Raw genomic sequence first — 22,377 nt, forward strand, 5'->3', positions numbered from 1 at the left:
ATAATTTGCATGGTAGTATAACAACGATACAATATAGAATGTCTTTTAAGAGCATCATACTCTTATTCTTCTGATAAACTATATAATAAACCGTATCCAAAAATCTATATAGGGTACCCAGCATAATATATTCTATTTGTATACAATAATTATAAATAATACTCTTCACCATAAAATAATAAAAAGTAAAATCTTTTCAAGTGGAAACAACTTTATCTTGTATATATATATATGACTAGAAATCATAGTTAAATCTATAAAAAGGTAATGCCATTATATGATTTATGGTTTAAATTATACATACATATATATATATGCATACTCTGTTATATAATAATTATAATTTAGTTAAATTAAATAAATATTTAGTTTCTTCAAACGTTTATAATCTTTTTGGTATATCTTTTAAAAAAATAACAGATATTAATTTTTCGTGAATATTATTTTAAAAGAGAATAATAACACATATATTTAACTATTTTTCAGAAAATATATGTTAAGTTACATCTATCGTCCGATTTTCTATAAAATCCAGTTATAGAACGGCAAATCTTTTATTCGAATAGAAAACAATATATAAATAATTGACGATGTGTAAATTGAACTGACATGCATAGGAACGCATAGATATTTTTTATGCATGAAGGAGGATGATTTTGACGCGTGCGTATAATTTATATATTTGAGTGTGCCAATATTCTTTCATATATCATCATATCTCTCTGTATTGTACTTTAACTTTCTTGTCTCTCTTGTATACATTTTCGTTCAAAGAATACCTGACAGCATTGTGCTTATAGTATCGATTTGTATTAACGCAATGTTAAAAAAAATCCAGTAGAAATACATTTTCCTATAACTTGTAATTGTATCTCATTCACTTCAACTTATGTCTTTTATAAAATTTGTGCTTTTAAGGAAGTGGAGATATATTGTTAGAGAGAATACGAATGGTGGAATCGATTGTTTGAACAGCGATATAATTTTTGCAATTTGAGAGTCGGCCTCGAAATTTTTTGTAAAACTTTTCAAATGTCTCTCGTTAATATTTGGCTTTTAGTATTGTAAGAAACTTAAGCTTTTAGGAGGTACCCGTACTATAATACGTTAAATGGCGCGAATTACTTAAACTTTTCACATATAGGGGCCTTTAATATATCATGGAAATTATATCTTGAAAATCAATCCCACACAATTATTTCTATACACAAGAGTCATGATACATTGATTTATAATCATTTGTATTCCACATTTGTCACTCTGTTAGAAACATTAGCTGGTGTGATTTTTACTTATGGTTTATTATTTTGTCTATGATTTTGTTTAAATATCCTATAATTAATAATAAATGTTACATAGATACGGTATTGTCTATTATAAAGTTCTATGCCTTTGGACAAAAGGTCAGGAGTACACATTGCAATAATATACTTTTTTGTTAAATCGTAATACAGTCCTTAGATAGTATTTATATATGTACTGTATGCGATAGAAAAGTGAAACGTACTCCTTGTTTGAAAGAAAAATAATTGTATAGTTATATCTGAAAGAGATACTTTCCAAATTACCATCCTCTTTGAGATGGTTAGTACGATGGAATAACAAATGTATAAAATAAAAAATTGAATTGTCTCATCTATCATACAAACGAAAAAAAAATTTATCCATCTCAAAAGAATAATCACAGTAATATCTTAACTTTTTTCGTGTCTTAAATAAATATGAATTTAGTTATAATCAAACACTATTCAAACAATATTCAATTTTAACATATAACGTTATGTTATGATATCTTCCATTTATAACTTAATGCAATGATTAGGATGACAGTACCGATATAATAAAGTAATCGATTAATATCTACAAGAGCCATTGATCATTCTGGCTAAATTAAAATATAGAAAAATAAAATCACAGATTATATACTCTTAATTTTATAAATAATAATAATATTACATGATTAATGGTAATTGGTAACATTACTGAATGCATTGATTAGAAATAGTATAAATTTTGCACATTACCATTTCCTGGCATAATGCACTATTCATGCAAAGTACAATATGCAACAGGTACACATACAAGAGTTTATATTGGATAAATTTGGAAAGTACATCTTATGTTTCCCTTAATCTTATGGGTAACATATACATGTATTTTAATTTCAATATAATTTGATTTAAAATATAATGAAAAAATTATACAACCTTATACAAAGCTGTCGATAATAAAAGAAAAATTAAAAAATATGTGTAAATTATATAGTATTTTAATGTATTAGAAAAATTTGTTTCTTAAAAACTCAATTAGTTTATGCATGACTTGAAACATAATCGACAGGAATGTGTAATCTAGCAAATGATTCATACTTTGTTGTTATTTCTCAATAAAATCTTAATAATAGAATCATCGAAATAAAAATGCAATAATCTTTACTTATGCAGATACAAACCGAGTTACGATTACATTAATTCATCCGTTAAAAAATGCAGTACATTGCGTGTAGTTCAGTTTGCATATAGGATAGAACGTACATACATACACACACATTTTTCTGTTTGTGTACAGAGAAATTCAACTAAAAGGTTAATAAGGTACACCCAAGTATTTACAACCCGCTAAGATAATTTTCTGTATAATTTAACGATTTATATATAAGATAAGACTCTCATGTGTTGTGTACCATATTAAATATTACTCTCGATGGAGTTACTCTGAGACCGTAATGACGAATAACAGCCCTGACAGACTCTAACTGGTTTTAAGATACCAAGTCTGGATATCTTCGACTCGAATCGACTGCATCTGTATATAAAAGTAATTAACTCGGCTAAATATGCAAAGCACCACACCAAATTTTCTTTTCCTTTTTTTTTTTTTTTAACGAAACAATTACTATTTACTTAAGACTTACCTGGAGCAGAATACTTGTCCACAGTTGCGACAATGATGCCTTCTTTCATATAAATTGAATCGAACGCCGCAACCAACGCAAGAATCCGCTCCTTCGTCTTTCAGCCAATGATCGGCGACCGTGCGTCCGGGTTGTTCACACACGCTCCATGAAAATACTCTGCCACGAGTGTCACCCACATATACTGTTCTATGATCCCTACAAATCAGAACACACAATGAGGTGAACATACTTCACATTCTCATGTAAATTATATACATGTAATTACATATCGAAATCATAAATATACTCGAACTAATATAATTGTATACTAAATTAAAATATGATATTAATTTTTTATTTTATTTTAAGTTTATAAATATTTTTGTTTCGTATTTCATGAATTATTTTTGAGTTTGTGTTAACTTGATGAAACAATATATAAGAGTGTAATGAAAATCTTCATTGTAAGAAGATCGCCGATTTATCTCAATGTTATGATGTACACTTTGTAAATACCTTGATACCGCTAAAGCTGCGATAGACGCCGGTTCTGCATTATCCTTACGATCGTAGGCAGTATGCATCGTTAATTTACTGCGGAATACCAACTGTCTTTGCCATTTAAAACCATCTCGCAAGATATTTTGCGGATTGATTTTTCGCGGCTTTGTATCAGCCTCGCTAACCATAACGAAACTGTCGGTCAAACTGGTATCGCTTTTGCTAGCCCTCAATGCTCCTTCCGAATCTCCCGGATTGCTGGTAGATTCACTATGAAATACAATAGAGTTATATCTTACAATTACATGGAATTTATACTGCCTTGTATTTGATTATCGAGATTGAGTTACCTAGTTTGTGTGCCCTCGCTATCGGCACGTCCGCCGCCTTCGCTTTTCCTAAACATCGGATTTCCGCGACTCTTTCGACGCAATACTACCAAAGACGCGTGATTATTCTGAGGCGAGGGTTTATTACTAGAGCCGTTACTTGATTCGTTATCGGAGCATTCCTCTTTTTCCTCATGAAGTCTGGAAGCTTCTTTGGCATTTTCTGTCTCGGAGAGACTACTCTCAGAACCGCTTTTCATAAGTATACCTTGCAGCAAAAGGGAGAATTTGTTATAATTTAAATGTTTTCTCATCAATATACATGTAACACATTACGTACCTGATCCCTCGGCGGATATACTCATTTGTTTAACCAATTCTTGAACTCTCTTCATTGTTGTTTCAGTTTGGTTCTCCTCGGTGCTTTGTTTTTCGTTCTTTTCTTTCTCGACAACCGTTACTTCTTCAGGTTTCTCTTCTTCTGCAGGTACTTGCACGTAATCCATCGACCACATCTGCAAAACCACAGATGTCTATTAATATCGCAAATATTTCTTATTAAGTTTCATTAAATATGTATCAGGTATATATGTATCTAAAATAATCTGTAATGTATTTAAATATATATCTCTCTCTAAAATATTTTAGAAAAATAGATGCATCTATCTTACGCGAGCAACGCCGTCGGTGGAGCCAGTCATAATAACATTCTGCGAATCCCATTCGTGAGTTTGACTGAAAGCGACGCATAATATCTGTTGCATCCTGTCGGCGCGGCCGACACATGTATTAACGCTCGCCAACTCCTCCCCATTGATACTCCATACATGTAACCATGTAGCTGCGCATGTAGCTATGTCTCCCTATAGAGATATTTAAAAAATTTTAAAAATAGATAAATAAGTTCACTCTATATATCTATTTTTTATATTTACACAATTTTATTTATTGGGAATTTGATTGATATATTCACACAATATAAATATATGATATAAATACCGTTAATTCATTTATGGCCACTGCAGCAACTGGTCCAGCATGTCCTCTAAGCTGACGCACAAACAAGCACCGGGATAAATCCCATATAATCGCTGTACCGTCTCGCGATCCGGACACGATAACATTATACGCAGGACTGGACGATAAACACGTGACTGCATCGGTATGTCCGTACAGGCACTGTTTTATAGAAAGTTGTCGCTTGGCATATTCCCAGACAGTCACGACCTAGACGGATATGCGTATTTAATATGTATACTAGAGCATAACTAAAACTGAAAAAATATAAGGGAGAGAAAGAAATAGTTTTGAATATCAAGTTTTTACGTCTTGAGTGAAGAACCGCCATTTTTATTAGAACAGCTATACCGAACGTAGCATGCTTATATTTTTTAATTTTAGTATAACTTTGTTCCGAAACATAACTCGTAATTATAGATTGTCGCGAAGAGAATTATCTCGTGTTCATAATAATTCGTTTCTTTTGAAAGACTTACAGAGCTGGTGCCAGCGGTAACTATCAATTTGGAAGACGGACAAACGCACGCTACTATCTCCCCGCTGCTTTGCATCAAAGCCTCGCCGACAAAGATAGCTTTATCACTGTCGTAATTCCCTATTCTGAGTGAATGATCAGCGAATCCCCATGCTACGTATTTGTTATAAGCGGGAGGGATAAGTGTCTTGTTTTGTTCTACCGCCAACACGGCTTTATCAACGTGCAATATTTGTCCAACGGGACCCTTTAATTCTGTAAACAATGTAAATTGCATGAAATACTTTAAATACATAGCGCCTTTATTAACGGAAAATCAGAAATGCAAACCTTTAATGGGTTGTAACGATGGTTTCAGATTATCAAGATTATGGAAGAACAATTTGTCGGACGTGGTAATACTTAATCCAGGAGTAATGGGCCCAGGATCGATCACACTAGTCCTCTGCGTCATTTTCTTCGCCGGATGCGGCTTCTTGAATAATTGCTTAGGTATTTGGCCGAAATTATTGATGAAACCGATAGTCGCGTTCTTCTTCAACGGATCATCAATGCTATAATTAAGATGAGAATAATTTTTTAATTAAAAAATTTTTATTTTAGGTGAATGATAGAAGAGATAAACATAACATCTTGAAAATTATAACAACTGCAAAATTATAATCGTGTATAAACTGACTTGTAGATATCGACGTTGCCTTCGTAGAATAAATGATGGAATACATTGACAGCTTCGACGGCCGCCGGACCGTTTTGCTTGCATCCGAATATTAGATCGATCCATTGATGAAGATGCTGCGACACATAATCGCATTCTAACGCGAGTCTATGTACACGGATAAATTCGCGAGGATCTTGCTTCGCCCAAGGTGGAAGAACGATATCGCCGAGTTGAACACCGCTTTGTTTAGAGCCTGCGAGAAAAATATTCACGTATAACCATGAGAAAACGTAAGAAAGAAACAAAAACAATATATCACGCTCAACGAGACTTAACTTACCTAAATCAAAGTGATTAGAATTGTTAAGGAATTCCGGGAGGTAAAAAAATTCCGGGATAAGTTCTTTCACGTCTGCCATGTTATGCTTGGAAGCAGATAACCACGCCTCCTTTATGCTATTGAACATTCTATCGGCTAAATCGAAATGTCCACCCTACAACCACATTTTCAATCACACGTCACGTCATATCAATCATCACATATGTAAAAAATAAAGCTGTCATATCACCGTTTCTGCAAACTTATGTACAAACCTGTAATCTGAGAAAATGTTGCGTGAATGGTTCCATTCTCACCAGATACGAACATACTATCATTGCTGACGAATAATGTGTGCCATAATGATAAGGAGGAGTCTCTCCGTGCGGATCGTCCCATTCCTTGTATCTGCGCGATGTGGAAAATAAGTTTCTCATCACGTATATCGTTACATACACGTATATTTTTTCCATACCTTTTCTTAAATTGCAGCAATCGCTCAGGACTTTGCGCGCCCATAGGTTTGCTGAAATCTCGAAACGTCGATGAATCTATAAGATCGAGCTCCTCACTGTCGTAATCAGCCAAGATCCATGGAAATATCGGATATTGCATAAGATCGTTGTAACTACGACCCGCCAAAGTATTCAAATGCATCAGGTATTGAAAGTTGGATATTTCTCCTCTCTATGCGCATAAAAGTACGTCAATACTTAATAAAAAGTATATATCCTTTCACTTATTTTGTGTATTATTACTAACCACCCATCTTTGAGTGACTGATGTTTCTCCTATAAGATTCGAGAGCAAGCCAGTGGCCTGCTCGACATTCGCCGTTCGCCTTTGGCCAGCTACGGATTGCTGAGCATTGTCGGCGATCGCGGTAGCAAATGTCATGAATCTTTGATAGACCTTGTTCCTGACCTTTCGAGGGAATGCCAGTAAATAATTTCTACCGTCTCCGCTGAACACTTCCAGTGCCATGGGTTGCAATAAGTATCGTCTCTTGTGTACTTCCCTGTGAATAACAAAATAGTGCAGGTACTGATCTATTATTCAAGTATTATGCAAAAAGAAATATATTCTTATTTTAAAAATATATATACCTGATGTCTTCGTAATTAAACTTGGAACACTGTCTCATCGCTCTAGATCTTCTGGGAGATCCCGGCGATGGCAAGATCGGTTCGTATGCCTCTGGCAAACTTTCTATATCTCTTATCTCTCTAGACTTCAACAATGTAAATCCATCAATCACATAAAAATGTTCCTTTCCAAATAAGAGAAGACCTTCAGTCGTGTCCAAACCTTGTATTCTTGCGCATCTAAACATGTGGCTTATCTGAAACATGTAAATGGAAGTATTATAAAAAAAAAATGTTGCGATTTTTAGCATCATATCGATTGTATAGAACAAAAACCTTCTCATGTTCCTCGAGGAGACGTAATAACGTTTGATTGTCTGGAACAGCTTGATTGTTTTCTTCCTCCTGTTCGTTATCCTCGGGCGCTTCATCCGGCTCACTGGCGTGACGTTCTAGCGTGCACGGAACCATCGGTGGTTCACTCTCAGTAGAAGTTTCATTGACGTTTAACGGTGTGTCATCTATAACAGGATCTCGTTCGCGTTCAAACATTCCCGATGAATTGCCGAGTTGCTTCAGATAATACTCCTTACTATCCATGCTCGTCGCTACTTTGTACTTTAGCTGTTTCTAAATATAGATAATAGATCAATGTATTATGGCTGCCAATATATTAGATACACTCTTATATTTAAATTTTGTTACATTTCTAATGCATTTTTTGCATACAACTCACATTATCAGGATGCTCTAATTCAGGCCGATACGGATAATGTATGTAGAAGAGTTCATTCTTCATCATCTTCTTTCGCATTCTACATGGTCCTTCTGTCATATCCAACATCCATTTGTCAAGCATAGTGGGTGTCGGAGGTCCCCAAAGACCGCGTTCTCTAGTCAATTCCGTCTCGGTTTGCAGCCATTCCTAAAAACAAATTAAAAATTATTTTTAGCCTATTTTATCAACAAAATTACTAAACATAGGAATAGATAGTATTCCTTACTTGATATACGTAACGCTGAGTGTGCAGATTCGTTTGTTGATGCTGCAAACGCCTCACTGCAGCGAGCTCTCTGACCAACGCAACATGTTGCTCCGTCCACTGAGCAACCGTGTTCTGATGTAATCTAAGTCTTACGCGCACAGATTCCTCTTTTCGCACCTTTGTCCGACTCGCTAATCTCGTCAAGCCTCCCGTCACTTTTTGGATTTTCTGCAATTTTATATATATATGCATGACACTCTGGTTTTCCAAATGTATACTTTGCGTGATACCTTTTTATGTCTAGAATAATCCACACACTTATATTCACATAATGCAGCATATTGAGAGCTTTGACATACCGATTGGATTTGATTGTGAAGTTCCCAAGGAGCTCTGTACGTAGCTCTTCTTTCCGAAACTACGTAATTTAGCCAGAGCTTGGACGCAGCTTCGTGAATCTGTTCTCTCACGACCGACAATTCCGGCGCGCGTTCATTACTCACAGGAGCCGGCAGAGTCATTTTAAAAACTTCCTCTATGGCCGGTTTCTTGCATACGTAGAGTTCCTCCCAAACTCTCGTCGCCGCTACGGCCATCAAATTGTGTCCCTGGTGAGACGTCAGTCTATCATCGCTGGATTCCACTTGCGGATTAACATGCCACGTAGTTTTCATGTTAGTGTCCAACATGATCTTTATATCAGCCGTCAGTTGCAACAGACAATACGTCAAACAGCCGATAAATTCTAATTCGTGATTGCCAGCACCAAACACTAATAATCTAAGAAAAATACGTTTTTATGTGATTAACTCTTCTCTATTTTAGAATTGAAAATGTACATTTTATACAAAAGTATACATGTAAAGTAAAGTACACATGTAAAATAGGTGTGTATACATACCTATGAGTAGTAAGCTTATGCAATGCCTCCAATACAGCCATTTGATCGGCAATAGAATCAGTCGCACGTGACAGTAAGAATAAAATTGTCCTATTCAGGCAGTGATGAAGGCCCTCCATGCTGACAGCACCAGGTCGCCTCTTTGCTTGACCGATTAATTTGACGATAAAATCGAATACTTCGTGCGGGTCTTTTGTCAGAGCACCTTTGTGAGAAGTTAAATAATCGTTATTAATCTTTTTTAGGGCTATTATAGGGACTATTACCTTGCCATAATTTGTCAACTATTCTAGCTGCCACGTAACAAACATTGTTGGTTATATTGTTGGCCGATCCACCAGGAACGACAGGTAATGCGGCCTGCTCTCCGATCAATACATCCGCAGCTAGCAAGTGTTCCATTAATATAGATAATACTTCTGTTTGATAACGCATTTGCTGTCCCGTCGACGCATGTTCCGGCCATGCTTCCAGAACGAGATCTATCGCTGGCGATTTGGCCGTCACCGGCAGCGAAAGCGAATCGACGACGATAACTTTAAAAAAGTCCATCACGAATTTCTTTGCGGGATGATTCGTCAGTCCTACATCTTTCGACGGCGATCTCACTAATACTGGTTCTTGCTACAATAATTAATTAATCAATGTTAATATATTTCGGTCAATTTTACAAAGTATATACCCAAAGATGCTCTCTGATTTCACAAGTTTATATAGCAAGTGTTTAAAAATATCTATTGTGTCCGTAATACGAACAATCCTTATATAATATTTAATTTTATATACGTAAAATTAAAAGTATCTTTTTTCAGAGAGAACATCTTGTAGAACAAAGAATATAATCACCTCATCGGCTGGGGTACTAGCACCACTGCTATCCTGACTAGAACTGACAGGTTTCGGAAACAAGGTCCCAGCTAAGGCACCCAAAACTTCCGCGGACATAAAGACCTGCATAAAGTCGGTAAAGTTGCGATAAAGGAAGAACAAGAATTGTATTATTGTCACCGGATAGTCATTTAACCATGCTGGTAATACTTCCGGGCTGTGAAAAAAATTAATATATATTATAATGTATATATAATTATACATATTAAAATATTCTTTATTATATAACATATTAACTCACTTGTTTGAGTGACTATTCAACATTGTTCGCACCATAGCTAGTAACGTGACCATCGCTTCGGGACAAAGATTAATTCTGCTGGTGAAAGATGATAGTGTATGATTTGCCGGGACTCCGAACATAAAGCTCCAAACATTATCCAAATCGAGCTGATGCACAATTGTAATAATACATACATAGTATTACTATTCTTTATATATTAACCATTTCAACACAAAAACGCGTGATTAACTCCATGTTCACCTTCGAATCCGTAGGTAACAATTTCACAGGCTGTCCCATCATTAAAGCAATAAAAAGAAAATAAAGTTCCGGGACAAGATCGATGTGCTGCGGAAGTAACCAGCCCAGATGCTGAAATCCTGGTACGTGAAGGCCAGATGGCTTAATCTCACCAGTAGACATTTGTTGATGACAACCTACATGTGTGTTATATTAATGTATGTATATACACGAATAATATTTATAAAATATCTATATATGCAAAAACAAAGGAATTGCTAATATATGTACCGAGTGCTAGTGCCATTTTGTTGTGATCAGTATGCCGCAGCCAACCGCCATTGCTTGTGCCCTCTTTGAATTTTTGCAAAATTGATTGCACTGAACATATTGCCACGAGTATACGTAATCCCCAGACAACTGTGGTACTATGAAGATCAGACTGGAGGAACAATAATACCCAATCTAGGCCCAGAACTTTGGCTACTTCTTCGCACATACTGCAAATTAGCACAATTGCAATTATACTTGATACATATATTCTTGACATACACACTGACATATATATATATATATATTTTTTTTTGTATAATTTTTCTTACTTTACATTAACTTTGGATCCATTAAACAACAATGAATGTAAGAGCTGTAAACAACGATTACGTAAAAGTATACTCTCTCCTTCTCCGTCCTTGATTCCTTCTCCTTCTCTAAGAATTAAGTGTTTTTCAGAACATTGCGGTAAGGTTGCTACAATAAATTGCCCAAACCTGAATAAAAATAAAAATTGTAAAGAATTAACTTAAGTATATATATATATATATAATTACCACTGCTATCCTGACTAGAACTGACAGGTTTCGGAAACAAGGTCCCAGCTAAGGCACCCAAAACTTCCGCGGACATAAAGACCTGCATAAAGTCGGTAAAGTTGCGATAAAGGAAGAACAAGAATTGTATTATTGTCACCGGATAGTCATTTAACCATGCTGGTAATACTTCCGGGCTGTGAAAAAAATTAATATATATTATAATGTATATATAATTATACATATTAAAATATTCTTTATTATATAACATATTAACTCACTTGTTTGAGTGACTATTCAACATTGTTCGCACCATAGCTAGTAACGTGACCATCGCTTCGGGACAAAGATTAATTCTGCTGGTGAAAGATGATAGTGTATGATTTGCCGGGACTCCGAACATAAAGCTCCAAACATTATCCAAATCGAGCTGATGCACAATTGTAATAATACATACATAGTATTACTATTCTTTATATATTAACCATTTCAACACAAAAACGCGTGATTAACTCCATGTTCACCTTCGAATCCGTAGGTAACAATTTCACAGGCTGTCCCATCATTAAAGCAATAAAAAGAAAATAAAGTTCCGGGACAAGATCGATGTGCTGCGGAAGTAACCAGCCCAGATGCTGAAATCCTGGTACGTGAAGGCCAGATGGCTTAATCTCACCAGTAGACATTTGTTGATGACAACCTACATGTGTGTTATATTAATGTATGTATATACACGAATAATATTTATAAAATATCTATATATGCAAAAACAAAGGAATTGCTAATATATGTACCGAGTGCTAGTGCCATTTTGTTGTGATCAGTATGCCGCAGCCAACCGCCATTGCTTGTGCCCTCTTTGAATTTTTGCAAAATTGATTGCACTGAACATATTGCCACGAGTATACGTAATCCCCAGACAACTGTGGTACTATGAAGATCAGACTGGAGGAACAATAATACCCAATCTAGGCCCAGAACTTTGGCTACTTCTTCGCACATACTGCAAATTAGCACAATTGCAATTATACTTGATACATATATTCTTGACATACACACTGACATATATATATATATATTTTTTTTTGTATAATTTTTCTTACTTTACATTAACTTTGGATCCATTAAACAACAATGAATGTAAGAGCTGTAAACAACGATTACGTAAAAGTATACTCTCTCCTTCTCCGTCCTTGATTCCTTCTCCTTCTCTAAGAATTAAGTGTTTTTCAGAACATTGCGGTAAGGTTGCTACAATAAATTGCCCAAACCTGAATAAAAATAAAAATTGTAAAGAATTAACTTAAGTATATATATATATATATGAAAAACAGAAAACTGCTTACCATAATAGATCAGCCTGTCGTGGTTGACTTAATAATATACTAAGAAGCGCTAAAAGAATCTGTCTGGTGCTATTTAGTTTTACGTCGCTCAAAATGTGCAATAATTTATGTACTAATTGTAAGTCTCTCATTAATCGCAGATTAGTTCGTTTTTCACTGGACTCTGCTATCAGTTCGTACAAATGTTCGAGAAGAGATCTTAGTAATTCTCCGGGTGCTTCATGCCAGACCTAAACACAATTTATCATAGCACAATACAAATTTTCATAAAAAAAATTAATTCGTTAAATCAGAATTGTCTAATTAAACGTTTCTCTTGTTTGCCTGCTTTCTCGTTCGCGTAATATCATAAAATAGCTCTACATGTGTATTCAATTATAAAAATTTTTCTAGACTTACTTGTAAATCACATAAGAGGTCTTGAAATGCTGTGACATTAGGAATCGCACTAGTTTCTCTACCACTATCGACCGTCCCCACAAGACTGAATGTCAAGTGCAATATATGACTGTTTAGAAGAGGACACTTTCTTCTTAGTAACATAGCTAGAGTCTGATATCCTCTTCTGCGATCCATTTCTTGTTGGGCTGCTTGATTGGATCTCACTACGCAAACTAATGCCTTTACAGCTGCATATAAAGATTCTACATCTTGGGCCATAGCTATTAAACCTTTTAGACAGATTTATAAGATTACATTTTTAGTCTCATCTCATTGTTACAATACATATAGGTATCGTTCGTCATTTAATTCGGAATCGTACCTAACAACACTGAACATCCTCCTACATTATCGATCATAGTAGCTACTGGTTTAGGACTAAATACACGAACACCAAGGTAACCAACGACCACACCACCTAATGCTCTAGCTGGACCGCTGAGATGTCCCGCGGAATTATGGAGAACTCTGATAGGTGTGGCGTTCTCATGGGATGACATACCAAGCTGACAATGACAAAGTAATCAGATATTAATATAAAATTTAATTTTGAATTTCGCTCTTTTATTCTTTATCTTTAATAAAAACAGAAAATTGAAAGATATTCATACTTGTTTGGCTATTGATTTATTATCAGCTCGGCTATACACCTTTCTAATTTTAGCTAGAGTCAATTGTGACATGGCTTTTGCATTCAATCCAAACACCACCTTTTCCTCAGCCACGAGAGGTCCTAGAGCTTCAGGGCCTGCGTATAATAACATATAATGTTAATATTCTTTATTTGTAAAATTATGTTTCAATAGGAAATATCGTCATCGCATATTCAATACCACTCAATTGCGGAGCTTGCAAGCTTCCCATGTAATGCGGCCCTAGTTTAAATAAAGTGGCAATGTTTTGAGAATTAAAAACTTCCTCCACCAAATGACATGGTCCTTGTTTCCACGTCAATCTGGAATATCTACGCCAACAAGGCGGCGTACCAATGTAGCCGTAAACCGGAGAAGCCACTGTTAAGTTGGCTGCTCCACCTCCAGGAACTTGCGTGATATAATGAAGCTAAAAACACAGATATACATAAGATTTAGAAAATTAATGAATCTCAATGTGTGTTACCTTTTGACTATGGATATGTTGACCGTCTAAGTATAATGAAAAACTCGAGTTTTTAAGAACTGCGCGATTCAACACAATAGCTATGTGATGCCATTGTCCTTCGTGAAGTAAATCAGGACACCAGACTCGGGCACCGCACTCGCCCGTTCCTTCGGGCTCCCATTCACCTGTATCTAAAATGCGTATTAATTTGTGCGCATTATGTCGCTTAATTTTTATAACGCATGCTTTCAGGAAGTATTACACACACACACACACTTACTTTGCGGAATGGGTGTCTCCTGAGTGGAAACAATGATAGCCTTATCTCTAGCGCTAAGAACAGCAGTCAGACAAATTAAGTCTCTCGCAGATTGCGGAGTACGCACCAAGGTGAGTAATCTCACGCAATGAGGATCGGTTCTAGGATCGCTAAACTTGTCGACGCATATCCATGTGCTATACGTTAACCCGGTCTGTGGTGGGAATAATCTATCGCCTACAATAATTTTTCATAATATAGCAATCGTTATATATACACGCGTACAATTTACAAAAATAAGCTTCGTGTTTTTTCATTATTATTGCCCGATAGATCACACATTTTTGTTATATTTATTATTCGATTACTCACGATAGAATCGACTATACTATCTTCATTATATAACGGTGAAAGTAAATCGCACATATATAATAATTATAATTAATATGTCGTACCTGATCCAATTCCTCCCAATACGCTATTGTCCGCAGAGACAACTGTAGGAGGTGTGGTACTTTGCGGGGCGACACTCGGCAAGTACAAACACGCGAATCCCTCGGCGCTCATATCCAATTCCACAAAAGGCGGTAAGGTGCATGAACCATGAGCTCTAAAGTCCTTGGGCGTTGTCATCGATACTAGCGTCTTGATTCGCGTTAAAGGTACTGGTCCTCCTCTAGGCTTGCTTTGATCGATATCGTCCAGCGAGATACAACATAACGGATCACCCAAACGTAAAAACTCTCTGCAAGAATTAAATTGTGAATTATCAATGTGTAAAACAGTTTAAATGTATCTTTTCTAGCTTTCTTTTCTTCTTCTAAATGTATTTTTTTCTCACCGTAGATCTCTTGGTTCGAGCGATTGCGCGGCGAGTCTCTCTATGATGTATTGCAGAGGTTGATGAAGCGGATGTGTCTCATCCTGCAAAGCGATTCTACCCACGGACAACAATTCTCCGGCCATACCGGCTTCACACATAACTTGCTGATTTCTTTCCGATCGTACTAAGCTCTTGACGATCTCCGCCACATACAATTGTAAAGCTAGCGCCATTTGAGGATTAGATGGTTCGGAGATAGATGGAAGTAAGTGAAGCATTCCCACTACTATACCGGGATGAACTACAATCGGCTCGGGTGCGGGTGGGCTTAGATTTAAGGAATTTATAATACATCTCTTGCTACTTCCAGGAGAATCAAATGATCTCTGTTGCTGAAAAATGCAAACGCAGAGTTATAACATTAATTGCATTAATTTCACAAAACTAAAATGTTGATACTTGGATAAAAAATATACCTCCACACTATTTTGCTTATGACTCGGAGATCTTATGCCTACATTAGCTAAATTTGGTTTGTCAAAGGAATCGAGTGCCACGTCATACAGTAGACGTAGTAGTAAACACGCATATCCCAATGTCTTTGGCATATCATCTGAAAATACCGGTTCCAATACACTCCCAGTAAATAATGACACTAGCATGTTATGATAATTCACAGTCGGTATCATATCCATCTCAGTGATCTTTGTTTGCGTCGAAAAACAACCGAGAAGACGTAAAGTATCGCACAAACTCGATTGGCAGATCTGTGCAAAATTGGCATTATTTTTACACAATAAATTATATAATTATTATAATATGGCTTAAATTTATACCTCATGATGGAAGAATTTCGCATTTGCTGGCTCAAATCGCATAGCTGTACTTATAGTATGAAATACTACATGTAACAATGTCAACAATTGACTTTCGTCCTGCATAGTCCTCTGCACGAAATCGTTGCAAGGTTCGCTCTTTTCCGATCTTTGCGAACCTAATTGACTCTCCAGCGATACCAAAACCGACATTACATAAACGAAGCCTCCGACTTTTCGGAAAACCGTTCTAGTCCTATGCGACTCTCGTAAACAGGCTAGCAACGACTGGAAAACAGTATTGTAATCGCTCGTTAATAGCTCTTTACAAATTTATAATCAATATAGAAATAAATATGATACGAGGCTCACTTTTAATATATGCGTTTTTAGAATCAAGGCATTAGGAGGTGCCGAATGCATAACTCCCAATAGCGTAGCCATGTCGTCGTCACCACCCGCGCTGAGTATCAATTCCCTAACGATACCGAGTGCTTGATACCGGCAATCTACGTAGGGCACTAGATTATGAGCGCAACGTGCGCCTCCACATTCTCTAAAGACATTTGCATTTTGAACGTTACTCGCTAATAACGTCGTTAAAGCCTCCATTACTAAGGCACCCAACCGTTCATCCTCGGGGCATAACGTATATTCTAAAACAATGACGAATTTTCGAAACTTATATATAAAATTATATGATATAATAAACATCTTTAACGAAAATTACCTAATCCTTGATCGATCGCAGCTTGCTTATCCTTGAGTAATGTTGCATATCGATGAAGACAAGTCACAAAAACTTCTAACATACCAACTTCTCTATAAACGTCTTTAAATATAGTATTGTGTCTGAAAAGGACGGTTATATTTAAAATTATATGATACATTTTACTTGTGTATGTATTTTCAGAGAAAAATTTCTTAAATTGTGCTTTTCAAGGTATCATACCTAAGTATATTAAGAAGAGTCTCCATACACATGATACAGCAAGAAATTGAGTTGTTTGTTTTCAATAAAATGGACAGAGATATGAGTTCTTTACACGGAACAAAATTAAGTTGAAAAACTATAAATTCCAGTAATTGAAAGAATTTTTCTTGTATCTCTGGATTCTTCAAATGAATTTTTTCTGCAAACTGAGACAAAGTATTTTGTCCCTCAAGAATAAAATAATTCGCGTTGTCGCTGTGATATACACTGGATATCGCATCCAATATAGTACAACATAGAAGCGGCGAATTAGATTTTATAAATACAGATTGTAATACTTGGAACGCTTGAATATTTCGAACGCTTCCTCCTGCAATACAATATAAAATGTATCTGTTGTATATTTTCATTTAATATGTACAGCATTTTATTTTCTGTAGAATTACCTCTGTTACTGGGTTGGGGTAAGGTAAAGCCGAGCATTTGAAACAAGGATCCCATACTAGCTTGACTTGGTTTCAGTTCTGTATGACCACACATTGTTAAAGATGCTAACATTAGTACCAAATTTCGGATAGCATCTTGCGCTTCTGCTCTGCCATCTTGTTCCAATCTTGATGGTGCGTGTCTATATATGGAATTTTTTTTTATTATATTATTACGAATACTTATCAATCTTTTATTATCATCATTATTTCGTATAATTACACAACATTTACTTACTTTAAGAGAAACTCGGATAAAAAGATATAACCCTGACAAGCACGAAAGTCATCTAGCAATGTTTGAGAAACTTCACTAGAATCTTTTAAAAAACAGAACACTGTTACAAACATTTCTACAACCTCTAATGGTGCCAGCTCAGGTACACGTTGCATATTATCGATACAAAGTGCTATACATCCTTTATCTGTAAGATAAAATGATAGAAAAAATATTAAATAAATAATCTTTTACATGCAATCAAAGATTTAACAAGTGTAGAGTAAAATGTTAAGCTTACTATGAATATAAGCTACTACATTCTGTGTAAGACCATGTCGGGACAGCGTCATCAAAACTTCGGCGGCACTTTTACGCCACATAATATTGTACTGCGGACACCAACTGGTTATTGCTGAGAACAGTAAGGTAAGATCGTCCTTACGAGCGAGTTCTTCCGCTGGATAGGGATGACTGCATAATCTTACCAACAACTGTAAGTGTTTGTACAAAAGAATAAATTAATCAGTCAAAAGAAAAAAAATGATCCCTTGATATGATACTGTTCTAAAATATGAAGAAATATATGATATATATCACCTGAACAAATATTTTTTGTAATAATATCCTACGTTCTCTAGGAGTGAATTCACTATTTGTATCTGTAATATCAGCCTCTTCCTCGTTCATTTCGGGTAGATCAAAGAACAGGTATAAACATTTCACCAAAGTTGATGGAACTGAGGCAGCAGTCATGGCCTATAAAAATAATTTTATAATGCAAAAGAAGTTCTTTTATGTAGAAATATATCTGTATCTATGATCAACTGCTAAAGAAACTCAATTTACTTGTATCAGAGAGGTATCGCCTGCTGCCAACAAATTCAATGCGGACAACAGCATCCAACCATTACTTGATTCTTCACTATTCTCAATTTCTAAAAACTTGACAATAGCACAACTTGCTGTCTCGGTACTCTGGTTGCTTGCTCTTCTCCTGATTTCAGATACCATAAGTCTTGATACTTGTTGCGTGAATGCCAAAATATCCCAGAACTTTTCATTCATATCTCCCGATGGACTAGATCCAAATACCTAGAAGCACATATAAATATACATAATCACATGGCTTCCGATAATGAAAATAATATAATGATAAATGTATGTAGAAATATTTTTTTTTTAAATAAAAGAATAATTTTAATATCGCAAAACAATTCAACATACTATTTCATAAGACTAGAATAATTTATATTAAAACATTTATTTCTACTTATACATATATTTCACCTTGCAAAATAATGGCAACATGTTATACAATTTATCATCACGTTCAGTATCAGAAAGGGGATGTGGTGGATGAGTATATTCGGAGAACAGTTTTTTCAGGTGCATAAGCCCCAGAGCAGTGTGTTGAGGATTTGTGCCTCCGGCGCAATCATCTAAACCACCAGTACCACTCGAACCCATGCCTCCAACGCCGGTACCTCCTCGTAATTTGCGCATTATGTTCATACTTGAAATTTGCTGTGTGTGTGAAACAGAAAGTTCATAGTTTATCTTCCAACTCTGTCTGATGTCTTTTACCCTTAATATTTTAGGATCTAAAATATTTTCTTGGTCTAATTACGATATAAGCTAATCTGTGGCATATTATCGTACAGAAAAAAAATTGAACTCTTTTAGCAACATATTATATTCAAATATCAAAACTACTGTGTGCAGAGAAAAATAAAAAGTTTAAAAATAATTAAAAATATAAAAACAAATTTAATTTTATTGTTATTAACTAATATGTATGTGAGAAAATTTGTAAAGAGACAAAAGTAATATGAACTTGAAACTCCAACATAGCTGATCAATACAAAGCTTTGATCAATACGAGCAAGCTATTTTAACGAATTGACGAAAAAGTCAATGCGCCCAAAAGGAACGACGCAAAATGAAACACATATACACACACAACTTGACGTGAATGAAACGGCGGAAAAGATACGTTCGCGATCGCGATTTCATACTAATTGATAAGAGAAACACACTAGGTAAAAGTAAAATATTCTTTACATGTGGAAATAATAACGTATGATCGTTCAGCAAAAACGTTCGAACATTTGTCGTGCTAACATTGCGAGTGTTAACATATCGGGCAGCGTGAAGAAGCGCGTGAATATGGCACGATGGTTTCGCGGAAAAACCAACAACAGCTTCGGTATCGAATCGAGCAACATTCGTCGACAATTCGCTCGACAATCAATGCATACAGATCGATGACATCGCTGTCCGTCGAGCATCCGGCTCAATATTTACGTCCGTCCGCTCTCTCAAAACGTCAGACCGACGAGATGTCACACAGCGGCGCGGATCTATACACGCACGCATGCACACACTCACACACATCGTGAATCCGCCCACGAAACCGCGTCATCCGAATCGCGAAATAATCATTGACGCGCGCGGGCCGCTTACGTCAATTGCAATAACGCGATTAGAATTTACCTGAGACGCGTCTCCGGCTTGAAAAATTCTACATTTTCTGTCGGCAAATCATGTCGATTCTTACGGCGGGAGAGACTTTAATATTTCAGCGGCGGCGGCCATCTTCGTATATTTGACAGTTCACTCGACCTACACGGTCAACGCGATACGTCGATAAACGGTCACGTGACTCTTTACACGATCACCGCCGAACAGGCTTTTTAAAAGTCGACTTTTAAAAGAAACTTTCTCATCGTGCAAATGATAATTGAAGATTAAGAGGCTAATCATTATCGACTTTTATCAACGTTATCAATTTATTTGGAAGAACAATATCATCCAATTAAAAATGATACAAATTGTACTTCCTTTGCATTAAAAGCGCGTTATAAAAATCTATCTAATTATATGTATTATTACATACTTTATTTTCTAATATTTTATATAACGATAGATACAGTGAGACATATATTTTTTGAAATTAAGAGATATAAAACAAAAAAAAATGTTAATATATTCGAATAATCATTGTACACAGATTTTATTTACATTTTATGATTTGGTTAAAGATTACAGAATATACAGAGAATGTTTACAATTAAAATCTGCAAGAGCAAACTGGCATTGTGTTAAAAAAATAATTATTCGATATTATTCATGATATTCGTTGGAAAAAGTCCGAGATCTTTGTTTGGCCGCTCTTTCTCGAAAGTGATTTTTGTTTATGCGATTCCGGAATGGAATAATCCTTTAAGATTTTAATAGATTCATTGCCATTTAATTCTGACGATTCCAACGATAATTCGGGTTTGATCTTCTTTGACGTATCTCGATCGTCCGATATTTCGGTCCTTTGGTTGCTCTTTCTTGAAAATGATTTTTGTTTATGGGATTCCGAAATAGAACAGTCTCTTAAAATTTTAATAGATTCACTGCCATTTAATTCTGATAATTCCAATGAGAACTCAGATTTTATATTCTTTGACGTTTCAACAGAATGTTGAGTAATCGACTCTTTCAAACTTGAAGGATTTACATCTTTGTTCAACTTATTATACAATACCTTATCTTCCTGATTTTTGTTTTCTCCAATATCATTTACAAAATGTAAACTTTCAATAACATTGTTCGCTTCTTTTAGATTACTCTTAGTTTTCTCGTTACACGCGTTCTTTGTATTGAGTTTAGCATTATCGTCGCTATCATCATCGCAACTTGCCAGCCAATTTATTATCTTTTCCTCTTCCGTCATTTCATAAAGATGCTTATTAAAAACGTCTTTATTTAATGCCACATTTTTGCTTCTTTGAGATAACATGTCTTTGGCAAAAATATCCGCCAAGGAATTTTTACTGTTTGTCGGAAAATATTTGTTCAACGGTTTTATCCTGCTTTTGTTGTACAAGAAACAATAAAAATCCGAATGGTCACTTGATGCTGCAGATTCTTGATGATATTCTGATATCATTGAGTAAAGTCGCGCTAAAAAGATATACATTTATATATAAATAATTCTATAAAATCTTAATATCTTATATATATTAATACTTTTGAATAAATTTAAAAATTGATACCTATATCAATATCGTGCTGAACTAAATGTGCATACATTGCTGCCACATCGTCTCTCAACAATGTGTCTCCGAAAGTAAAATAGACCATAGATCGACCTGCAACTGCAGCAGCCATTAATTGTATCAATACTTTTAACTTCGGGTTTCCACGAAACGCTCCGCATCCCCAATTTCCCGTTGCAATGGCGGATAGATTATTCTTATAAATATCAGATCCCACAAATCCAACATAAGCCTATAGGAAATAACATTTTTCATTTTTTCAAAACTAAAAACAATAGTATTATAAGCATAACCTTGCGAGTGAAAGAAATAGCAATTTTTGATAATCTACACAGTTAATAGTTTCTTAATTTTGATGAAAACATACTGAAGCAATAAAATTAAATTAAAAATTATTAAATATGAATATTAAATTATAATAATAAAGCATAACCGAAAGAAATAGCAATTTTTGATAATCTACACAGTTAATAGTTTCTTAATTTTGATGAAAACATACTGAAGCAATAAAATTATAAAATTAATTATTAAATATGAATATTAAATTATAATAATATATATCTATATAATA

At 35.2% G+C, this 22,377-nt stretch overlaps 1 protein-coding gene and 1 long non-coding RNA gene across 3 annotated transcripts in view; one reads left to right on the forward strand and one right to left on the reverse strand.

The window, feature by feature from the left end:
* Positions 1–1,699: 1,699 nt before the first annotated feature.
* LOC115235034 (WD repeat and FYVE domain-containing protein 3) overlaps positions 1,700–22,377 on the reverse strand; it is a 25,267-nt gene continuing 4,589 nt past the window's right edge. Inside the window, exons 1-48 of one of the 2 annotated variants that reach the window (XM_029806519.1) lie at positions 19,819–20,142; positions 19,045–19,281; positions 18,604–18,849; positions 18,355–18,513; positions 18,056–18,248; positions 17,776–17,962; positions 17,499–17,680; positions 17,071–17,422; positions 16,849–16,970; positions 16,491–16,774; positions 16,140–16,406; positions 15,780–16,070; positions 15,322–15,695; positions 14,936–15,225; positions 14,502–14,717; positions 14,240–14,412; positions 13,954–14,182; positions 13,732–13,868; positions 13,443–13,626; positions 13,079–13,350; positions 12,680–12,909; positions 12,437–12,604; positions 12,128–12,336; positions 11,858–12,033; positions 11,615–11,763; positions 11,355–11,530; positions 10,020–10,042; positions 9,440–9,797; positions 9,174–9,378; positions 8,632–9,052; positions 8,291–8,500; positions 8,023–8,211; positions 7,623–7,916; positions 7,308–7,543; positions 6,964–7,219; positions 6,677–6,888; positions 6,477–6,609; positions 6,223–6,376; positions 5,901–6,135; positions 5,552–5,775; positions 5,223–5,476; positions 4,726–4,953; positions 4,398–4,589; positions 4,067–4,241; positions 3,748–3,994; positions 3,413–3,667; positions 2,915–3,112; positions 1,700–2,805 (exon numbers count right to left, since the gene is read on the reverse strand). In XM_029806519.1, coding sequence (XP_029662379.1) covers positions 2,688–2,805; positions 2,915–3,112; positions 3,413–3,667; positions 3,748–3,994; positions 4,067–4,241; positions 4,398–4,589; positions 4,726–4,953; positions 5,223–5,476; positions 5,552–5,775; positions 5,901–6,135; positions 6,223–6,376; positions 6,477–6,609; positions 6,677–6,888; positions 6,964–7,219; positions 7,308–7,543; positions 7,623–7,916; positions 8,023–8,211; positions 8,291–8,500; positions 8,632–9,052; positions 9,174–9,378; positions 9,440–9,797; positions 10,020–10,042; positions 11,355–11,530; positions 11,615–11,763; positions 11,858–12,033; positions 12,128–12,336; positions 12,437–12,604; positions 12,680–12,909; positions 13,079–13,350; positions 13,443–13,626; positions 13,732–13,868; positions 13,954–14,182; positions 14,240–14,412; positions 14,502–14,717; positions 14,936–15,225; positions 15,322–15,695; positions 15,780–16,070; positions 16,140–16,406; positions 16,491–16,774; positions 16,849–16,970; positions 17,071–17,422; positions 17,499–17,680; positions 17,776–17,962; positions 18,056–18,248; positions 18,355–18,513; positions 18,604–18,849; positions 19,045–19,269 — 10,308 coding nt within the window. In that variant the 5' untranslated portion in view covers positions 19,270–19,281; positions 19,819–20,142 and the 3' untranslated portion in view covers positions 1,700–2,687. Of the gene's footprint in view, positions 2,806–2,914; positions 3,113–3,412; positions 3,668–3,747; positions 3,995–4,066; positions 4,242–4,397; positions 4,590–4,725; positions 4,954–5,222; positions 5,477–5,551; positions 5,776–5,900; positions 6,136–6,222; positions 6,377–6,476; positions 6,610–6,676; positions 6,889–6,963; positions 7,220–7,307; positions 7,544–7,622; positions 7,917–8,022; positions 8,212–8,290; positions 8,501–8,631; positions 9,053–9,173; positions 9,379–9,439; positions 9,798–10,019; positions 10,219–11,354; positions 11,531–11,614; positions 11,764–11,857; positions 12,034–12,127; positions 12,337–12,436; positions 12,605–12,679; positions 12,910–13,078; positions 13,351–13,442; positions 13,627–13,731; positions 13,869–13,953; positions 14,183–14,239; positions 14,413–14,501; positions 14,718–14,935; positions 15,226–15,321; positions 15,696–15,779; positions 16,071–16,139; positions 16,407–16,490; positions 16,775–16,848; positions 16,971–17,070; positions 17,423–17,498; positions 17,681–17,775; positions 17,963–18,055; positions 18,249–18,354; positions 18,514–18,603; positions 18,850–19,044; positions 19,282–19,818; positions 20,143–21,292; positions 21,712–21,803; positions 22,039–22,377 lie in introns of those variants that run through there. The other variant, XM_029806520.1, reaches the window with a different exon arrangement.
* LOC115235037 lies at positions 10,397–10,953 on the forward strand. The gene is made up of 3 exons (XR_003883970.1): positions 10,397–10,464; positions 10,560–10,742; positions 10,846–10,953. It is a non-coding gene; the product is annotated as an uncharacterized LOC115235037 (long non-coding RNA).

This window comes from Formica exsecta, unplaced genomic scaffold (genome assembly GCF_003651465.1).
Source record: "Formica exsecta isolate Colony F162 unplaced genomic scaffold, ASM365146v1 scaffold21, whole genome shotgun sequence".
NCBI lineage: Eukaryota > Metazoa > Arthropoda > Insecta > Hymenoptera > Formicidae > Formica > Formica exsecta.